The 16,419-nt window shown below is 40.5% G+C and overlaps 1 protein-coding gene across 2 annotated transcripts in view; it reads left to right on the top strand.

Annotated features, from left to right (window-relative positions):
* The window catches only part of ankfn1 (ankyrin repeat and fibronectin type III domain containing 1), a 64,706-nt gene that overhangs the window by 16,542 nt on the left and 31,745 nt on the right, over positions 1-16,419 (top strand). For both annotated transcript variants that reach the window (XM_024285518.2, XM_036217112.1), the window contains 2 exons: positions 6,048-6,085; positions 15,413-15,538. In XM_024285518.2, the coding sequence (XP_024141286.1) occupies positions 6,048-6,085; positions 15,413-15,538 (164 nt within the window). The remainder of the gene's footprint in view (positions 1-6,047; positions 6,086-15,412; positions 15,539-16,419) is intronic.

The raw sequence follows: 16,419 nt of genomic DNA on the forward strand, positions 1-16,419 counted from the left end.
TGTATTTTATCTATAGAAATAGATAAATAAATAATTTAGCTAAGCACCTCCACCAGGAAATCGTTAGCTTGTTGCTTCTTCTTCCACAGCCGTCTGCTTGTTATTCTCCGACATGTTTAGGATCCACCCGAACATTTGTGCAGATTCCTCACTAGAATGTTCTTTGCCGTATACCACCACACAAAGTTTAAATGCTAAATCAAATGAGCATTTCGTGGCCATTGCTACACTGGCTCACAACACAAATACCACAGACACTCAGGGTCTGCAGACCCCAGGGAAGACGGGCAGATATCAAAGGAGCGGCTAACACCATTAACGAGTACCAGTTAGACCAGGTAGCTACTGAAAACCCGGGTCAACAAGAGACAGAAGAATTGGAAGAAATGTGGTATATACATCCATCTTTGGAGAAGTTTGGATGTTGTTTGTTTTTGTGGGAGAAATACGTGGCCATGGTCAACTCTAGGTTGATGTGATGATAGGGACAGCACTCCCACAAAGAGCAAAAGTCGTCTTACTTCCGGGTGTGAAAAGAACTCAGAAGAATAACTCATATTACATAACAAAGGTGTTTTTTAGTTTCCCGAAAGTAATGTATTGTATATGGATGTAGTTTACTCTGAAAGACTTAAGAAAATCATGTCATAGGCCCTTTGATAAAGAATATCAAGTGAGAGTCTAAAAATATAGTAAATTATTTCATAGAAAACAATTCAGTATTGATCAAATTATAAGAACTGCTCATTAATGTTGCAAAGAAAAACAGTTTTTCAAAGAAGCTAGGATGGGAGCACAAGAAACAGAAACATAACAGCAGTAAACAGCCTCTGTGATGCTGTTGTTTTACTGTCTGGCTCCTGTAGGAATAAAGGGCCTGGAGTTTTAAGGATTTAGGGTACAGCAGTCACTATCTCACACTGGGGTGAAAGTAGCTGCTCTATATCCTGGACAGCTTTGCTAACATCCTCTTCACTCCCACAAGGTTCACTGAGTCCAGGGAGCAGCCCAAGACAGAGATCACACTATCAGTTTGTCCGACTTGTTCTTGTCTCTGTCGTAATCCGACCACTTCAACAGACCACAGCATAGAGATTCACTGATGCATACAGTAGAAAGTCGTAAGTAGTCTTCCACACGCCAAATGACCTCGGTCTCCTCAGGAGGTGGAGGCATCTTTGGGCCTTCCTGTATATAGAAGTAGTGTTGCGTGTCAAAATTTCTTCATGATGTGAACACCATAGTACCTGTACTTATTCACTTTCTCTATGTCAAGTCCTTGCATGATGATTACTTGAGTGCCACTGCCCCCAAACCGGAGGTGATTCTCCAGTACCCATAGTTGACCTGTTTCTGAGATGAATAGTGTGACAATATGTATTTATTCTAAAGCCCACCGCCAACGCCTCTATGAATATAATAAAAATAAGAATTAAAAAAGCATTATTGACCAATCCAACAAAATAAGAAAAAAGTTATTAGTTATTACAGCTTCCTTTGGTAAAATGTGGACCAAATTTAAAGAATGAAAAAGTTATGAAAACTCTATTCAGTTCCAGATCTGTTGAGAGGGCAGCTGCTGACCCGCCTTTTGATTGACTCACACATTGAAAGTTAAAGGTGTCTTATATAATCAAGAAAAAAAGGTTGTTTTTAAATGAATCCTGTCTGGTTGTGATGCCTGATGCTGAATGGAATGGGCTGTAGGGTTCATTTCTTATAGATTTGATCTGAGACTCATCACCTGCCACAAGCCCATACATCTCTTTAACACAACTGAGTGCACTGTTAGCAGCAGTGTTGACTCAATAACACTTGTGTTGTTTCTGTTACTGTGGTTTCCGAGGGCTTGGACATAATCCCACGTAGCTCCCACTAGCTGCCACCTATTCTGAAATATGTCTCAGCCTCTGTCTGCCGCTCCTAATGACAGTCTGTCAGTTTAGTTTTGCTGTGGGCGCTCATCTGTGGACCTCTGTGAAGTGGTGCACAGCTGCCTGCACTTGATTGATTTGCTAAAGCAGTACTTTAGTGTCCCTGTTTGAGTCCTCAGTGTCGGTATGTTCTAATTTGTTCAGTCATCATTACACCACGCTGAGGACACTGCTGTATCTTCTGCTTGTTTTCAAGTTTTGATTTGTGCTTTTTGTCATTAAATTACTAGCACTTCATTGAGCATTCACAGATTTGTCTTGCATCTAAGTAAGCCTGATATTCTGTGACAGCTAATGGTGTTTTTAATCACACCAGTGTCTCATTTTTTGGTGGAAAACATTAGTCAAAATGTGTTGCAGTACTACTCATGTATTTAAAATCAGTATGTGAGGCAGACTTTCCATTATTAGCAAATCAAATGTTGCAAGTTATGACATGGCTTGTTGGAAATTGTTCTTAGTGATTGTATGATGTGTAATTATGCCGTTTTTAGCCAAAACAAAAAACAAAAGTTGTTTCTGTAACTACGGTTCTATGAATCCTCGAGTTCCTAGTCCCTCAAGGGATTAAATGGTCATTTTCTAGGACAGTGTTTCTGCAGAGTGCCAGGAGTTTATTAGAAATTCACCCCTGAGTTGTTGGCAGGAAGTATTGGCAAAGAGCAACCCCGCCCCCCTTTACCTTCTTGTTGCAAAGAGCGCAGAGTTGGGAGCTTGTGGCCCCGCCCATTACAAATATACTCTTTTAAAACAGCATTTTTTAGTCTAATCCTGATTCACATCGATTCGTAAAAAGACTTACTCAGAAATGTAATATTAACCTAATTGACTTTATACGTGTCCTCCATCATTAGAACACTGCCACAAAAACATTAAAAACTACAAAAACACATTTTTATTGGAGTAGGCCTTTAAAAAAGAGATGGTGACAATTTCTTCAGCAAAAATACTTATGAGCTGCTTAAAGCCATTAACCTGCTGCCGTCTTGCGTGTTCCACACGTCTCTCCAGAACGTCTAATGATAACATTTGTCATTCCTATTTTAGGGGATGATTTGAAACAATTTTCTGTTTTAGCAAAGCAAAAGAATACATTACAAAAAAAAAAGATTCATGAATTTTATGAACTTATGTTGCATCAAATGGAGGTTCACTCAAAGTGAAGATTTAAAGTGTTAGTAATGCCCTGGGACAAAGCTAAAATAAGTATCCAGATATATTCCATATGTTCTAATGTATCAAAAATAACAAATAATTACCGTTGACAAACGCAGGTTTTTGTAAAATTTGACAAAATCAACAACAAATCACACTCGCATTTCGCCCTGCTTCAGAAACGGCTCGATTTGGGTCACGTGACGCGTTGACGTCATGTGGGTGAGACAGCGCCAGCAGCAGAATGCAGGCGGACCCAGGGTGTCTGCAGATACATGTATGTGTGTGCGCTGCGGCAAAGTTGAATTCTATAAACATCGGTGTTATGGTACGATGGAGTATTAGGGCCACCAAAAAAATAAATAAATAAATAAAATTATGATTTTTAAAGTGGTAAATTTACGAGATTTACAATCGAAATGGGCCTATTGTGAATGAACACTGAGCAGAATCAGACCGACTAAAGTGTGAAAAGCTTCTGATTTCAACAGGTAAACTGAATGTTTAAAACATTGCACATGTTTGGAAGTTTCTTTGTTTGATTTGCAGTTTATTAATCATTGATGGTGGCTTGCAGGATCTCTGCAGATCCGTTGATGAAACCATCGACACTCGCAGCGGTCCACCAGTCATTTCTTCCTCCGTGAAAGATCAGATCTCATTCATTTCTGTGTGATGCTTTCATCTGAAGAGGAATCGTTTTCGGAATTTTCAGTGTACTTAGCTAACGTGACAGACTGTTGTCATCCCCTGTTGTTGTTGTGTGTTGAAACGGGACGATTCATGTGGAGAACGGGGCGTACGGAGCACTGTTTACATTCTCCTTTGGTTTCTGCGCATGTCAGAGACATGCAGTAAGGTGGTGAAAGAGCTTCCGGGTATGTGAATAAAGTGAATAAATAAGTGAATAAATAAATAATAATAAAGTGGCGGACGGTCCTGCAAACATGTCTCTAAGCTCTTTATTTTGCATATGAAACTCTGCATTACCGACCCGGATAGTCAGCGTCATTGATGATTTGATTTAGAGTCGCCAAAAGGTTCCGATCTGTAAAAAAAAGCTTCACGAAATGCTCCACGTCTTCCAGCTTCGAGCATGGCTCTGATAAACTGACAGCTTTCGTTTTCATGGGCATTCTCAGCGTCACTGTCAGTGTCATTGCCAGATTGTGAGCTCTTACTTTCCGCGCTGCCGGCTCAAATTGATAGGGCTTTACAGTCCTCAAACCACAAACACCCGGCGCCTCTGAATCAGCGTCACTTTCAGAACAAATGTTTCCACAATCTGAGTCTGAAGACAGAATTGTGGACCTGGAAATATCGCCGCTATCGCTAGCTCCGACACGCAGAGGAGAAGCCATCTTGCTATGTTGACCCCTGTGACGTCACACGCACCACGTGACCAAAACGGAGCTTTTGACCCGGAAGAGACAGGTTTGCCAAATTTGGCCTCAAAAATGCCGTTTTATTTCAATATTTCTTGCTCAAAACACGCCAAAACATTTGGAAATGGTAAATATAAGGCGAAATACAGTTAACACCGAAAATGACCCACAACCCCATTACTAACCCTTTAAGTTGAGAGATCTCTACTTGAATCCACTAAAATGCTGCTTTACTCCCAGCATCATGCTTTCTATGCTGACTGCAGCTCACATCCCAGCCAGGCGATGGGCCTCAAGTGAAGAACAAGAGCAAAATCTAACGTATTACAGATAATTTCACTTTACTGCCACATACATGCAAGATGCAGCTCTGTTAATGTCATGCTGATGAAGAACTTTCACTGAACAGTAGAACATTTATTTGATCATAAAAATTCAATTAAAGAGTTTATATTCATTTCTTATTTTATTTCTGTTTTTGGTAAGGAAGAACAATATTGGACTTGAGCAGATATTCCTCATTTCTGCCTTTCCTTTGTAATACATTTAAAGTCAAACAAATATTTTTCCCAATCATCACTGTTGTCTTTAAATAAAGTGTAGGTTTGTTGTCTGCCTCTGCAGTTTTAACTCCTCCACATGTTGTTGCACCTAAATTGCACATGAACCATAAAACAAACTTATAATTATAATAATTAATAACATCAGCTCAATGGCACAGCAGTGTGGTTGCAGGTTTAGATCTTCAGACTCTCAAAGACGCTTGAATGACAGCGGGTTCATCGTCTCCCTGTCTCTGTAAACAAACTGTTTCCAGGCATTGTAAGCAGCCAGGAGATCTGTGCATGCCAGCCTGCCTGCCTGTACTTTCTACGGCTCACCTGGCGGTTTAGGTTCCTTCATTAAATAGAGAGTGGACCAGCATATGGTGGGGGGCAGGACCAAAATAAAAACCCAGAAGGGGCTTTTATGCTGGAGCTGCAGAGCATGATGACGGGACATTTCTAGGACTTACACCAGTCGACCAATCACAAAATTCAGCTGAAGATATTCACAGAAGATAATGTTTAGTAGAACATAGACATGAACAAATGTTCAATAAACTTGTTCTGTAGACATAGACAATGAACCAAAGACATAGACAATGGACACAAAAACATATTTTTGGCCCAAATGGAACCCCGTACGGTCCAGCCTGAGCCAGACTCTTCCTTCAGAGGCTCCGAGGTAAATTGAGTTTGAGACCCCTGATTCTGATTGACCAAAATACTTGTTACTTTGTGTTATTTTTAATTCCATCTTTTAAAAGTAATAGTCAACATTACAGATCTTTCTCTCCTCTTTAAAGTGACAAAATCGATGACTGCCAATCATTTCAGGAAAAAGAAGACATCGACAGGATTTTGCTTAATTGTTGTCATTAAGACGTAATTAGAGTTAATTGAAAGTTGTGTTTTCGGCTTTGCCAAAATTGTGTTAATGGGAAGCATCAGTTTTGACCCCATCCCCCAGTGCCGTATGTGTCGTGCTTGGCTTGAGTCGTGGCTAATCATTTTCTCTGTTGTCTTGTCAGAGCCTGGGAACAACGGGAAGATACGACTGCAAGAAAAGGCGAGTCTCACCCTCTGTATTCCTTTTACTAACCCACTGTTGGTGACTGTAGAGGTAGAGCAGTTTGCTTCCAGCTGAAAGACTGGTTATTAGAATTTTTTTTAGCTGCCACAAATGAATATCTTTAGAGATGAGTGTTTGTCCAACTTCATGCTTCAACTGGAATTGCTGCTACTTAAATCTTAAAATATCTCACACTAGTCGTCAAGAAAGCAAAAAAAACATTCCAGCAATCAAATTGCAGTGTAAGTTTGTAGGCATAAAAGTGTTGTGACATTTTGACGGGCACACTGCTGAGCAGAAGCTTTTTCATAACAACGCTGTATGTCACTCGCTGGGTTTATTGAGCTGAGCGGCTCAGAGCCTGCGAGTAAACTCTCTAAAGCATATGCTGCCACACACCAAATGCAACCACGTTTAGGAGCCCAAGGTAGCTATTACCAACAATGGCCTCTGGCTACCGGTCTCCATAGCAACAGAGAAGAGAAAAAATAATAAAACGGGTCTGCAAGATGAACATTGAGCTCTTTTGAGGATGTTCAGTAACTCACATCTGGCTGTTGCAGCCCACAGAGCCTGCCAGCAGAAACGGTAATTTTTAAAGTGGAGGCTGAAATCAATCAGCTGGAGGAATCTTTTGTCTGTTTGTCTGCTCTGAGATGGTGCATCATTGTCATATAACCTCCCCCTGCTCACCTTATCACCCCTCAGAGGTTCACATTTAACAAACATTCACATCATTTTGTCAGGTTTGTCAAACAGTTTTTTATTTTCAGTTTGTGCACCAAAATTGGAAATCTACATCACATGTGGGTTTTTTTCCATCTCTGCTTAGCAATTTTTGCCCCCTCCCATGCCAAGGTGTTCGCCTCCATAAGCGCAGACCTAAAGAGTGTAAAAACAGGAAGATTACATTCAATAGACATCTGTGATTCTTCATTTTTTTTTCATCTGACTGCAAAAATGATGGATGTAATGTCATTAAAAATGTCTCAAAGTGGACCTTTTTCATCAAAACAGGAGTTTATAACTAATAGATGAGCATTGCTGGACAATCACACTATCACTGAAACTAAGAAACTTCTAAAACTAAATGAGGAAAAAGAGGACTTTTGACCCTGCAACAGACTGGAGACCTGTCCAGGGTGTACCCCGCCTTCGCCCATCAGCAGCCGGGTTAGGCTCCGGCACCCCGCGACCCGAAAGGGACGAAGCGGACAGGAAGATGAATGAATGAAAAGAGGACTTTTACACCAAAGTCACAAAGATTTTTGTCCAGAAGGACGAACGCATGGACTACATTTACAAATAAAGGTTAGACCAGAGGTGTCAAACTCAATCGCACAAGGGGCCAAAATCCAAGACACACCTTAAGTCACGAACGGGAAAAACATTTATTGAACACTCTAAAACTACATTTTTAAAACTTTAAAACTGTAACTTTTTAACATAATTATGAACTAGATATATAGCATTACCTGTGATAATGCTAGAGTGAATGCTGTAATTTGGCCACTGAGGATCCTAGTGCTGATAGATGAAGATGCTGAAATTGATAGTTGAAAACGCTGAAGCTGACAGCCAGCTAAAATATTAGCTAAATGCCAAATTACCCTAAAAAAAAAAAACTTATGCTAGCCAAACCAGCTAGCATGTAGCTGAAAAAAATAGCTAAAGTTCAAAATAGCCTAAAAAACTGGAAAAAGCCTAAATTAGCCAAACCATGTAGCTGAAATATCAGCCAAACTCTTAAATAGCCTTAAAAGATCTTAGTAAATGCCAAAATAGTCCAAAAAGCTAGCAGAATGCTAATTTTTATGCTAACATAAAAATGACAAAGGTCCCTCACAGCAGACAACACACACGTGATGCAGCAGAAACTAATCAACCATCATTCCAGTCCAATGTGTGGAAACACTTTGAATTTAGCAAAGTCATGTGATGGTAGAATGTTTTAATAATCTTCCCTTTGGATTATTCTAATGTGGAAAAACAACAGTGGGCTGAACTTTATCAATCTAAACTTTTATTTACCGTTAATTCTTGTTTACTTGTTTGTTATAGTTAATTCATACAATATTATCTTGAAGAAATACAAAGAATCGGAAAAACTTCACCTGCACTGTTCAGTATTTATCTCTGAGCCACACTGGTTTAAAGATGTCCTGATCCATTTTAGCTCAGTCAATCAGATTGTTCAAAACAAATCAATATCCTCTATGAATCGGATCAGCAGCCACAAATGATATGAATCGAATCATCGTGAAAATAATGTTTTACATCCATAACTGTTAGATTTACATTCTTTCTTGCTCCAATTTGAACCTTCTAGGTTGATAAAATGATGCTGGTATGAGATACGAAACACAATCAGAAGCTGCTCGATACTCTGGCTTCACATGTTTGTGTATTTGAAAGAGCCACAAACCTCACCACATGACTAGCATGTAGATATTACCCATAACATTTTTTCTCATCTCAATTCCGATTTTCTCCTTCTGCAGCCAGAGGCAATTAACACTTCTGAAACAACAGGTCAATATTGTCTGAATGTTTGCTCAGTTAACTTTTTTAGCAGTAAACACTTTGAAAAATGTGTTGATTAAATTTGTAAACAAAACCAGCTGATGACCTGACCCATCTTCTAAAGCAGTAAAGCGTTTAAGCATTCTGTCTCTGTAAATAATTGGCTTGTTTTCTACCGTGATCAGCAGCTGGTATTTGGTGAGATTGTACAGTAAACCACTCGTTTTTCTACGCATTAATTTATCATATGTACCATGACATCCAGCAGCTTAACAGGTTGAAAGTTTTTCAGTTCTGTTTAACGCTTCCAACCAATCTTTTTTATGACATCACATGCTATTTTACATATTTCATTCAGTGAAATTACCTTATTACACTTGATAAAAGACATAATTTAAAAGATAAGAGAGACTGTTTAGAAAACATCTAAAATAAATCAATTTTTTTCCATTTTGTAATATGTGATAGATACTTTTAGTTAAGAAAATTAAAGTCGAGTTTTGAGTCTAAAGTCATGAATAGGTGCTGCAGGCCAGTAGAAAATGTCGGCCTGCACCAGAACTAAAGGGTGTCTGTAGTACAGAATTAATGTGCCTGACCTCTGATTGGAGAGTTGCAGGTTTGTTTCTGCCATGCGTCAAAGTGCCCTCTGGCAAGACACTGAACCCCGCTTTTGTCTTGGTGGTCAGAGGTTGACACCTCATCTAGCAGTGGAGCCGCCCTCAGTGTGTGACTGTATGTGTGGACGAGTGAATGGGACTGTAAAGCACTTTGAGCCCAGATGAAGGTGGAAAAGTACAATGCAGAGATCCCTCATTAATTACAGGAATTTTATTCTAAAAGAAACCTGCCACAGGCTACAACTAAAATTGATTAATCTTTATTTTGTGCAAATGTTACAGATGTATTAGGACTATACAAATCCTGACTACACGGTTTATTTTTCTCAGACAGACATGAGCAATTTCATACTTTTATCTTCCTACAAATAATAAGTCCACTATTACAGAATGAAACCAAAGATCTGGTTGTGACTGAAGATAAACTATATGCATCCATCCTTCCATCCCTCTTCTTTCACTCTTCCAGGACCGAGTGGTCCTTGATTTTATACATTTGTGACCAGGATACTTTTGGTAATATAGTTTATGTGTAAATGTGACAAACTGAACTCATTCTGTGCAGGAGACACAGCATGGAGGAGTTTGATTGGCAAGGTCTGTCAATAGCAATGCAGAACACAATGCTCTGTTAAAAAAAAAAAAGGAAATTTGTAATAAAAAATCAGTGAAACTGTGAGGCAACGACATATGAACAGAGTTATAGCAAATGAAGACTGAATAAGCAGACGCCATTTACTTTTATTGCAGAACATTGTTTTCTCCAGCTTAAATGCTGAAGGATTCTTCATAAAACCTTTTCAGTTTTCCCTCATCTGCTGTTGTTCTGACCTCAGGCTCTCCGAGATGGAGCCCTGCTCTAAGAACTCAGAATACTGATTACACTGGAGCTCACAATTACTGAATTAAGCACCGGGTCCTACAGAACAGTCCAAATCAGCAGCAATCTGTTCCTCTGTGCTGTAAATATTGAAAGAGTTCCGATTGCTGTTCCTTGTCTTTAGAAACCGTTTGTGTGATTTTTGGAGCTGATTTTTCTGTTTTGTGGAATCTGTCAAGCGATAGTCGAGGTTCTTTTCTATTTCCCAGACTATGATTAAGTAATTCAAGTCCTTTTACAATGAAACTGCTTCCTCTCGTGATGTTCCTCCTTCTCTTCACCTGTTGCTTCTTCTGGAAACCATGGAAACAGAGCTGGGAGCCAATGAGCAGCAGCCGCCTCTGGCTGCAGCTTGTCTGCTTTGGAGAGTCTCATTTTAAAAACTCAATTGCTCGTTTGTTTTGTCCTTTTCTTCACACAGACGTAGGAGAAACTTCCAGATTTACATCGGAATAGTGTTTGATTGCTAGAATATTTTGATGAACTATCAGCTGAAGGAATTGTAAATGCCAAAAAATGGTGTGAAATGCTGAAAAGGAGAAGAAAAAGTTGAGAAAAAACCTACAACTTCCTGCACACAGGCATCCGGGAGCTGTTACCACAGAATCAAAACAAGAAGATTCTAATAACAGGCTGTGTTCCTGTCCTTCAACTTGTCTTTATCAGAACAACTAAAATGAACATCCAGAAAAACAATGCTGTCTCTGCTCAAGAACTGAGTATCTGAAAAATGACTCGTTTATTCTGAGATTCTTGATGTTGGGGAGACTCAGGAGACGCAGCAGCTTCAAACATGTGCTGCTGCTTTTTAATGGAATTTTAGCAGCTGCTCTCTTAATCTGATGTATTCGTCTGACAGAAACCTTTCTCATTCTGCCGTTATCTGCATGAACCCGGGTGTGTCTGAATCAGCTGCTAATCTCTTAATTGACTAAGGTTATTATTTCCTGAAACATCCAAGATTTTCATACCTTATCTAAGACAGTTAACTATTTCACACTTTTCAGCAGCAGAGATCCGTTTTCTTTCCCATATTGCTTGAAAATGTCAGTCTACTTATTAACGTGGAACGTCCTTCTTTAGTAGTTTTTCCTTTAATTAAATTCACCTGGAAAACTAATGATCACAGATGTCTGAGATAGATTTCAGTGATCCAAAGAGCTCAATTGAAAAACATTTTTGAAATTTCAATACAATTTGCACAACAACATGGAACATGGTGTAAAAGTGATATACAGTCAGTGCTTCCATGTAGTGGCGAAGCTAAAAACCTTTGACTGCAGTTCCTGGACTGTCAGGTTTATGAACACATTTTGGGTCAGGTGTCGAGCAGCCATTTTGATGTGTTCTAAAAAGGAGGCGGTGGATGTGACACACGAATCGTGTTTGGTGTGAACGTGGCATAAAGATGAACATTTTTGGAGGGCATCACTCTGAACCTCTTTTGCCTCCTGAGTAGGGTTGGGCACCGATGGGTTCTATTGCGGTTCCGGTGCTACCGCGGTTCTTTTGTTTCTGTTTCAGTTCCCTTTCGGTGCTTATTGCGGTACTTCAGTAATAAAAAATAATGCCTTTATCTTCCTAAATCCAAAGCAGAGCGGCTTCAAACAAGCGCAGACTCCCTCCTGCCGTGCAGCTGTGCGCACGTAATATAAAGCATAATATAAAACTCCGTCTTAAATAAACTTAAACGTCCTTGAAATTTTAGCCTGACATTTTATTAAATTAAATCAGGAATGTGGCATTTATTTGCAGTTGTTTTTGGGCAAAAGCAATATTTTATTTCAATAAAATAAGGCGGAAGATAAATGTCAATCACACGGCTGCAAAGCGCAGCAGATGATGACGACCCGCTGTGGTGGTGGGCGGAGCCGAGCCGAGCTTTCTGCTATTAGCAGCCCAACAAGGAGGAAACGATTCATTGTTTCATTTTGGGATGGGGCTCCAGCGTTGTTTAAAAATTGCGGAAACTCCACTATTCACAGCGAAAGTCCCGCCCACCGACGTTGCGGAAGCCGACCATCTCGGCGGTTTTATATGAGCCCGCCCACGAACACAAGAAAGTAAATAGATAGGCTGAATCGTAAAGAATCAGAAGGGAGTACAAGTGATTGACATGTCCACAGACAAATGAAACTTCAATTTGGAACCGAAATCCGGCACCGTTTGCAGCCGCATCTTTCGGTTTCGGTAACCGCGCAAATCATAACGGTTCCTACTTGGAACCGAACTTCGGTGCCCAACCCTACTCCTGAGGCAGTTCTCCACAGATCTCCTAACCGCTGCTCCCATTCCGCCAGATGCTAATACTAGCACAGCTTTTGGACTACTACACAGTAGCATTAGCAAACTGCGGAGCTTTAGCCATGTATTGCCATTTATTGTAGCATAAGATTTGACATGGTAGACCTTAAAATGCTGTTGCCAAGATTCCACCAGCATGCTGAATGTGTTACTACCAACCCCTTTATATAGAGTGTATACTAACATACCTACCACTCTGGTCTGGGACCTCTCACTGGTGGCCTCCTCCTGAGTGGGAGGGGCTAGCCCCTGCCTTCTAGAAAACTCTCTGCATGGTGGAATGGTGGTATCTTGGGGTATGGTGTAGCTCTGGTTCTTGGGGCCCCCTGATTTGAATTTGTGGTCTGGTGGTAGTCCTCTCATCTGGGGCTCTCTTGGGTGGGCCAGTGGGACGTCAGTGGGGCTGTTAGGCAAGGGCTGACGCTCCCCGTCCTCCTGTGGCCCTGTTCTTTAACACTGGGGGGTCTTGCAGTGGTCCCTCTGACTCTGTTCTGGTCGGCTGATATCAGGTTGCCTGGAAAGCGAACCCTTCGGTCTGCTTCTCTGGAGGCCCTGGCTGCCACTGCCGCTTTGCCTTCTGCTGTGGGTTTGGTGTGACGGTAATCCAGTACTCTCCCTTTTGAGTTTTACTTTCTAGATCCCATAATATTACTGCCCCCAGTAGTAAAAAGTCATTCATCTGGGCATAGACGCCTGGTCCCCTTTGGAAAAACCAGATATTTCACTGTTTGCAGGAATGGCATGACTGACACGTGTTTGTATGCATATACGTATGTTAGTCCTATGTGTCAGTATGTGTGTGTGTGTATTATTTGAGTGTAACTGAGGTTGTGTATGTGGACCTTTTTGGCAAACAAGTTATAGTAAAAACCTGAAGCAACACGTTACCTTTATGTGATTTTTTAAAACTCCTCCTCCAACTACTCCTCCCCATTTTCCTGTCCTGTACTCGTGTCTGCCATCTTTACTACTTCACTCCATACTAAGTCATGAATGAATAAACTTAAACATAGAACTATGACACAAAAAGTGATAAATAGGGTGCTGAACAGAGGGTAAACCGCGACACGCTGAGAAGCGCTTTTCTTCGTGTGGGTGCGCTCTGAACCATTTACATTTAAATGTAAGTAATAACTTTTTGAAGTTACAAGACCTTTTTAAAGTTATAAAACCGCTGTTGTTATGTGTATTTGAGCGCTGGAAGCTCCGCGCTAAAGCTAGCAGTGACATCATCTAACGAAAGTGACGTCTGAAATATGAGACACAATTTTTTCATAACTCTCCTTTTGGAGAGCTAAATGAAGGGGAAGGGAGAAGGGAAGAATTGGATTGGGCCTTAGTCCCAACAGCCCTTAAGGGCAAATGTGAGTGGGGGAAAAATTGGCAAATCAATACAGGGCACGCATACTCAAAATATGAGGGTTATAGATCGCTGAGTCTGAAGAGATAAATTACTATTACTACTATTTTTGTTTTTGTGAGACATTTTTAACTTGGGTTGGGTACCAAACCAAAACTCTGTCCCATGTTCCTGATAATATTGAAACAATGAGAAAAATACTGCTTTGTGAGCTTTCACAGCTTCCTTTTGTACTTTTGTATTAGTTTGTCTCACAAAACTGTAAATATCTCAACTATGTTTTGTACTGAGGTCTGTTTGATGTTTCCTTGAATGCTTGTTATAGTTATAAAGTGGATCCGTATCAATCTCTATCACAACCAAAGTTTGGTCCCACTAGATTTAGACTGTCTGAATTTACCCCCCCAATCACTACATAGTGCGTTTGCCATTTTTTAGTGCTGTCCGAATCTACTACTTCTAAAATCCAGTGCACTAGAGATTTCCCAGTTGTCTTTGTGAAATACTAGCGTTTATCGATGCTCACTAGATTAGCGAATATAGACCACAATGCAGTGCGGTTGATCAATTTCGAACAAAAAAATGTGTTTAAATGTAATTTTTGAACAGTTTCATCATCAGAACACAGTGGAGTCATAAATAAATGTAGTGAAATGTTCGCATTGATTCGATTTTCCGTTTATGAAATCTGTGACTCTTTGGGGGGCAGGGGTGACATAGAGATAGTGTCCTCTTCGGATTCATTCAGATTTCAAATGTAGCTGATTCACATCAAAGTAAAAATATGTTTTTTACTCAGACCCCTCTGTGCTAATGCTGCTACCAGCCGAGTTTGTGGTGTTGGCAGCTGGCACACAGCATCCCCTGCTGGTTACAGAATGGATCCCTGATGAACAGACACCTTTACCTGCTTGTTTCACAGAAAACCTTCTGCTGCTTAAGCCTGACACTTTTAGTTCTTTTGGAATTGAACATGTTGAGGTTTAGATGAACCCTGAGTCGTGTTTCTTCTTTTTTTTCTCGTGTCGTGGCTGCAGCCCTCCTCCTCCTCCAAATCCCCTGACTCTTTTGTTCATGATCTTTTCAGAGGCTGCAGCTCCTCCTCCGTGTACGCTCGTGGTCCTTTTTCTCTGACATCCTTCCCTCCCTCTCGCTCAGTGGAAGAATGCACGTGCGTGCACTTGCGTGCATGCCGATGCGTTCGGGGGTGAACAGGTGTCCCCTGCACTTAGCCGGAGTTCCAGACTCAGCAGCTCGCTCGTACCAGGACTGGATATCAAAGCCGTGGAGCCGGGCAGAGCCCCCTTCCTCTGCTCCAGGGGAGGATGCAGAGCTGCACAGAGGCTGGAGGCAGAGACACTGAGCGCTGCAGAGGAGCTGCTGATGCTGGAGTACAGCTGGTGTTGAGCAGCGTTCAGATTCACATCTGATCTGACAGGTGCCTGAAAGTTCATTGGTGGGTTCTACGGCAGAGCCAGAATCCTGTCTTAGCTGAGTTGATGCTCAAGATTGTTCATTTTTTTGTTACTTTGAGTTTTCCAGGAATCTTTCATTTCAGTGGAGATGTTGGTTTCTTAGAAATGTTGTGAACCCCATCATTTCCAGCTTCTAACGACATCTGTTCTCCTCTTCACCAGGACAAACAGCAAGATCTCCAGACTTGCTCAGAGGTGGAATCGAACGCCAACGCGAGATGATCTGATCAGACACCTGAAGCCCCCGGACCACACAGGAACTCCCCGATCTTCACTCAGTCTGGACAGGTGAGGTCACTCGTCTGCTGGGATTCCATATCAAATGTGTCTGATGCCATCTTAGATACAGCAGAGGGTGAAGAGCCAGCAAACACTTTGAACCAATCAGGTGTCAGATAGATAATCATGTAACCTTTGCAGTCCTTGTGTTTCAATATGTGGACAAAGGATCATATTTCTATCAGCATTATTAATATGATTTGTTCTTTCCTCCTGTTTGGTGACCGTCTCAATTTGGATGAATATTTAACAAAAGCTCCCAGCCTGGTCACAAAATAATTCAGATTTTTTTTAGTCTTTATTGTTTAGCAGAAATAAAATATATAATCATGATTCATAAAAAGAAAGTCAAGTACAGTGCTGGGAGAGGCAGAAAAACCAAATGGCTTATTCAAGGCCTCCACCCAATAGAATCAAACATATAAAATATGTATTTGTCATATTAAAATCTATTTTCCAAAGGTTTTTAAAGATAAAAGTGGCAGTACATATATGAGTAGTTCACAAGTAGCAGGATTTGTCTACAAACAGGAATTAAATCTAATTAGTAGCAGAAAACATAAATATACTATCTATAAAATAACACTGTTGGGGAGAAAGTGAGAAACATTTTTAAGACAGTATGACCCATGACCAAACAAGTACATTTTAGTACAGAAAATATTCAAACAACATAAGGAAGACTCAATGCCAAACAGAGATTAATGCTTTTTTAAACATCGTCTTCAACACTTTGAAGAATAGCAGGTTTTTATTGCATGAGAGAACAGATCCCAAAGTTTTGACGCCCAAAATCTAATTGAAAACCGACCCCGAGAAGTGAGAAAATTTGGTAAATAAAGAGCAGAACAGTTATGGATTGGTGAATTAACCATAAAATATGGTGATAA

This window comes from Oryzias melastigma, linkage group LG19 (assembly GCF_002922805.2).
Source record: "Oryzias melastigma strain HK-1 linkage group LG19, ASM292280v2, whole genome shotgun sequence".
Classification (NCBI taxonomy): Eukaryota; Metazoa; Chordata; class Actinopteri; order Beloniformes; family Adrianichthyidae; genus Oryzias; species Oryzias melastigma.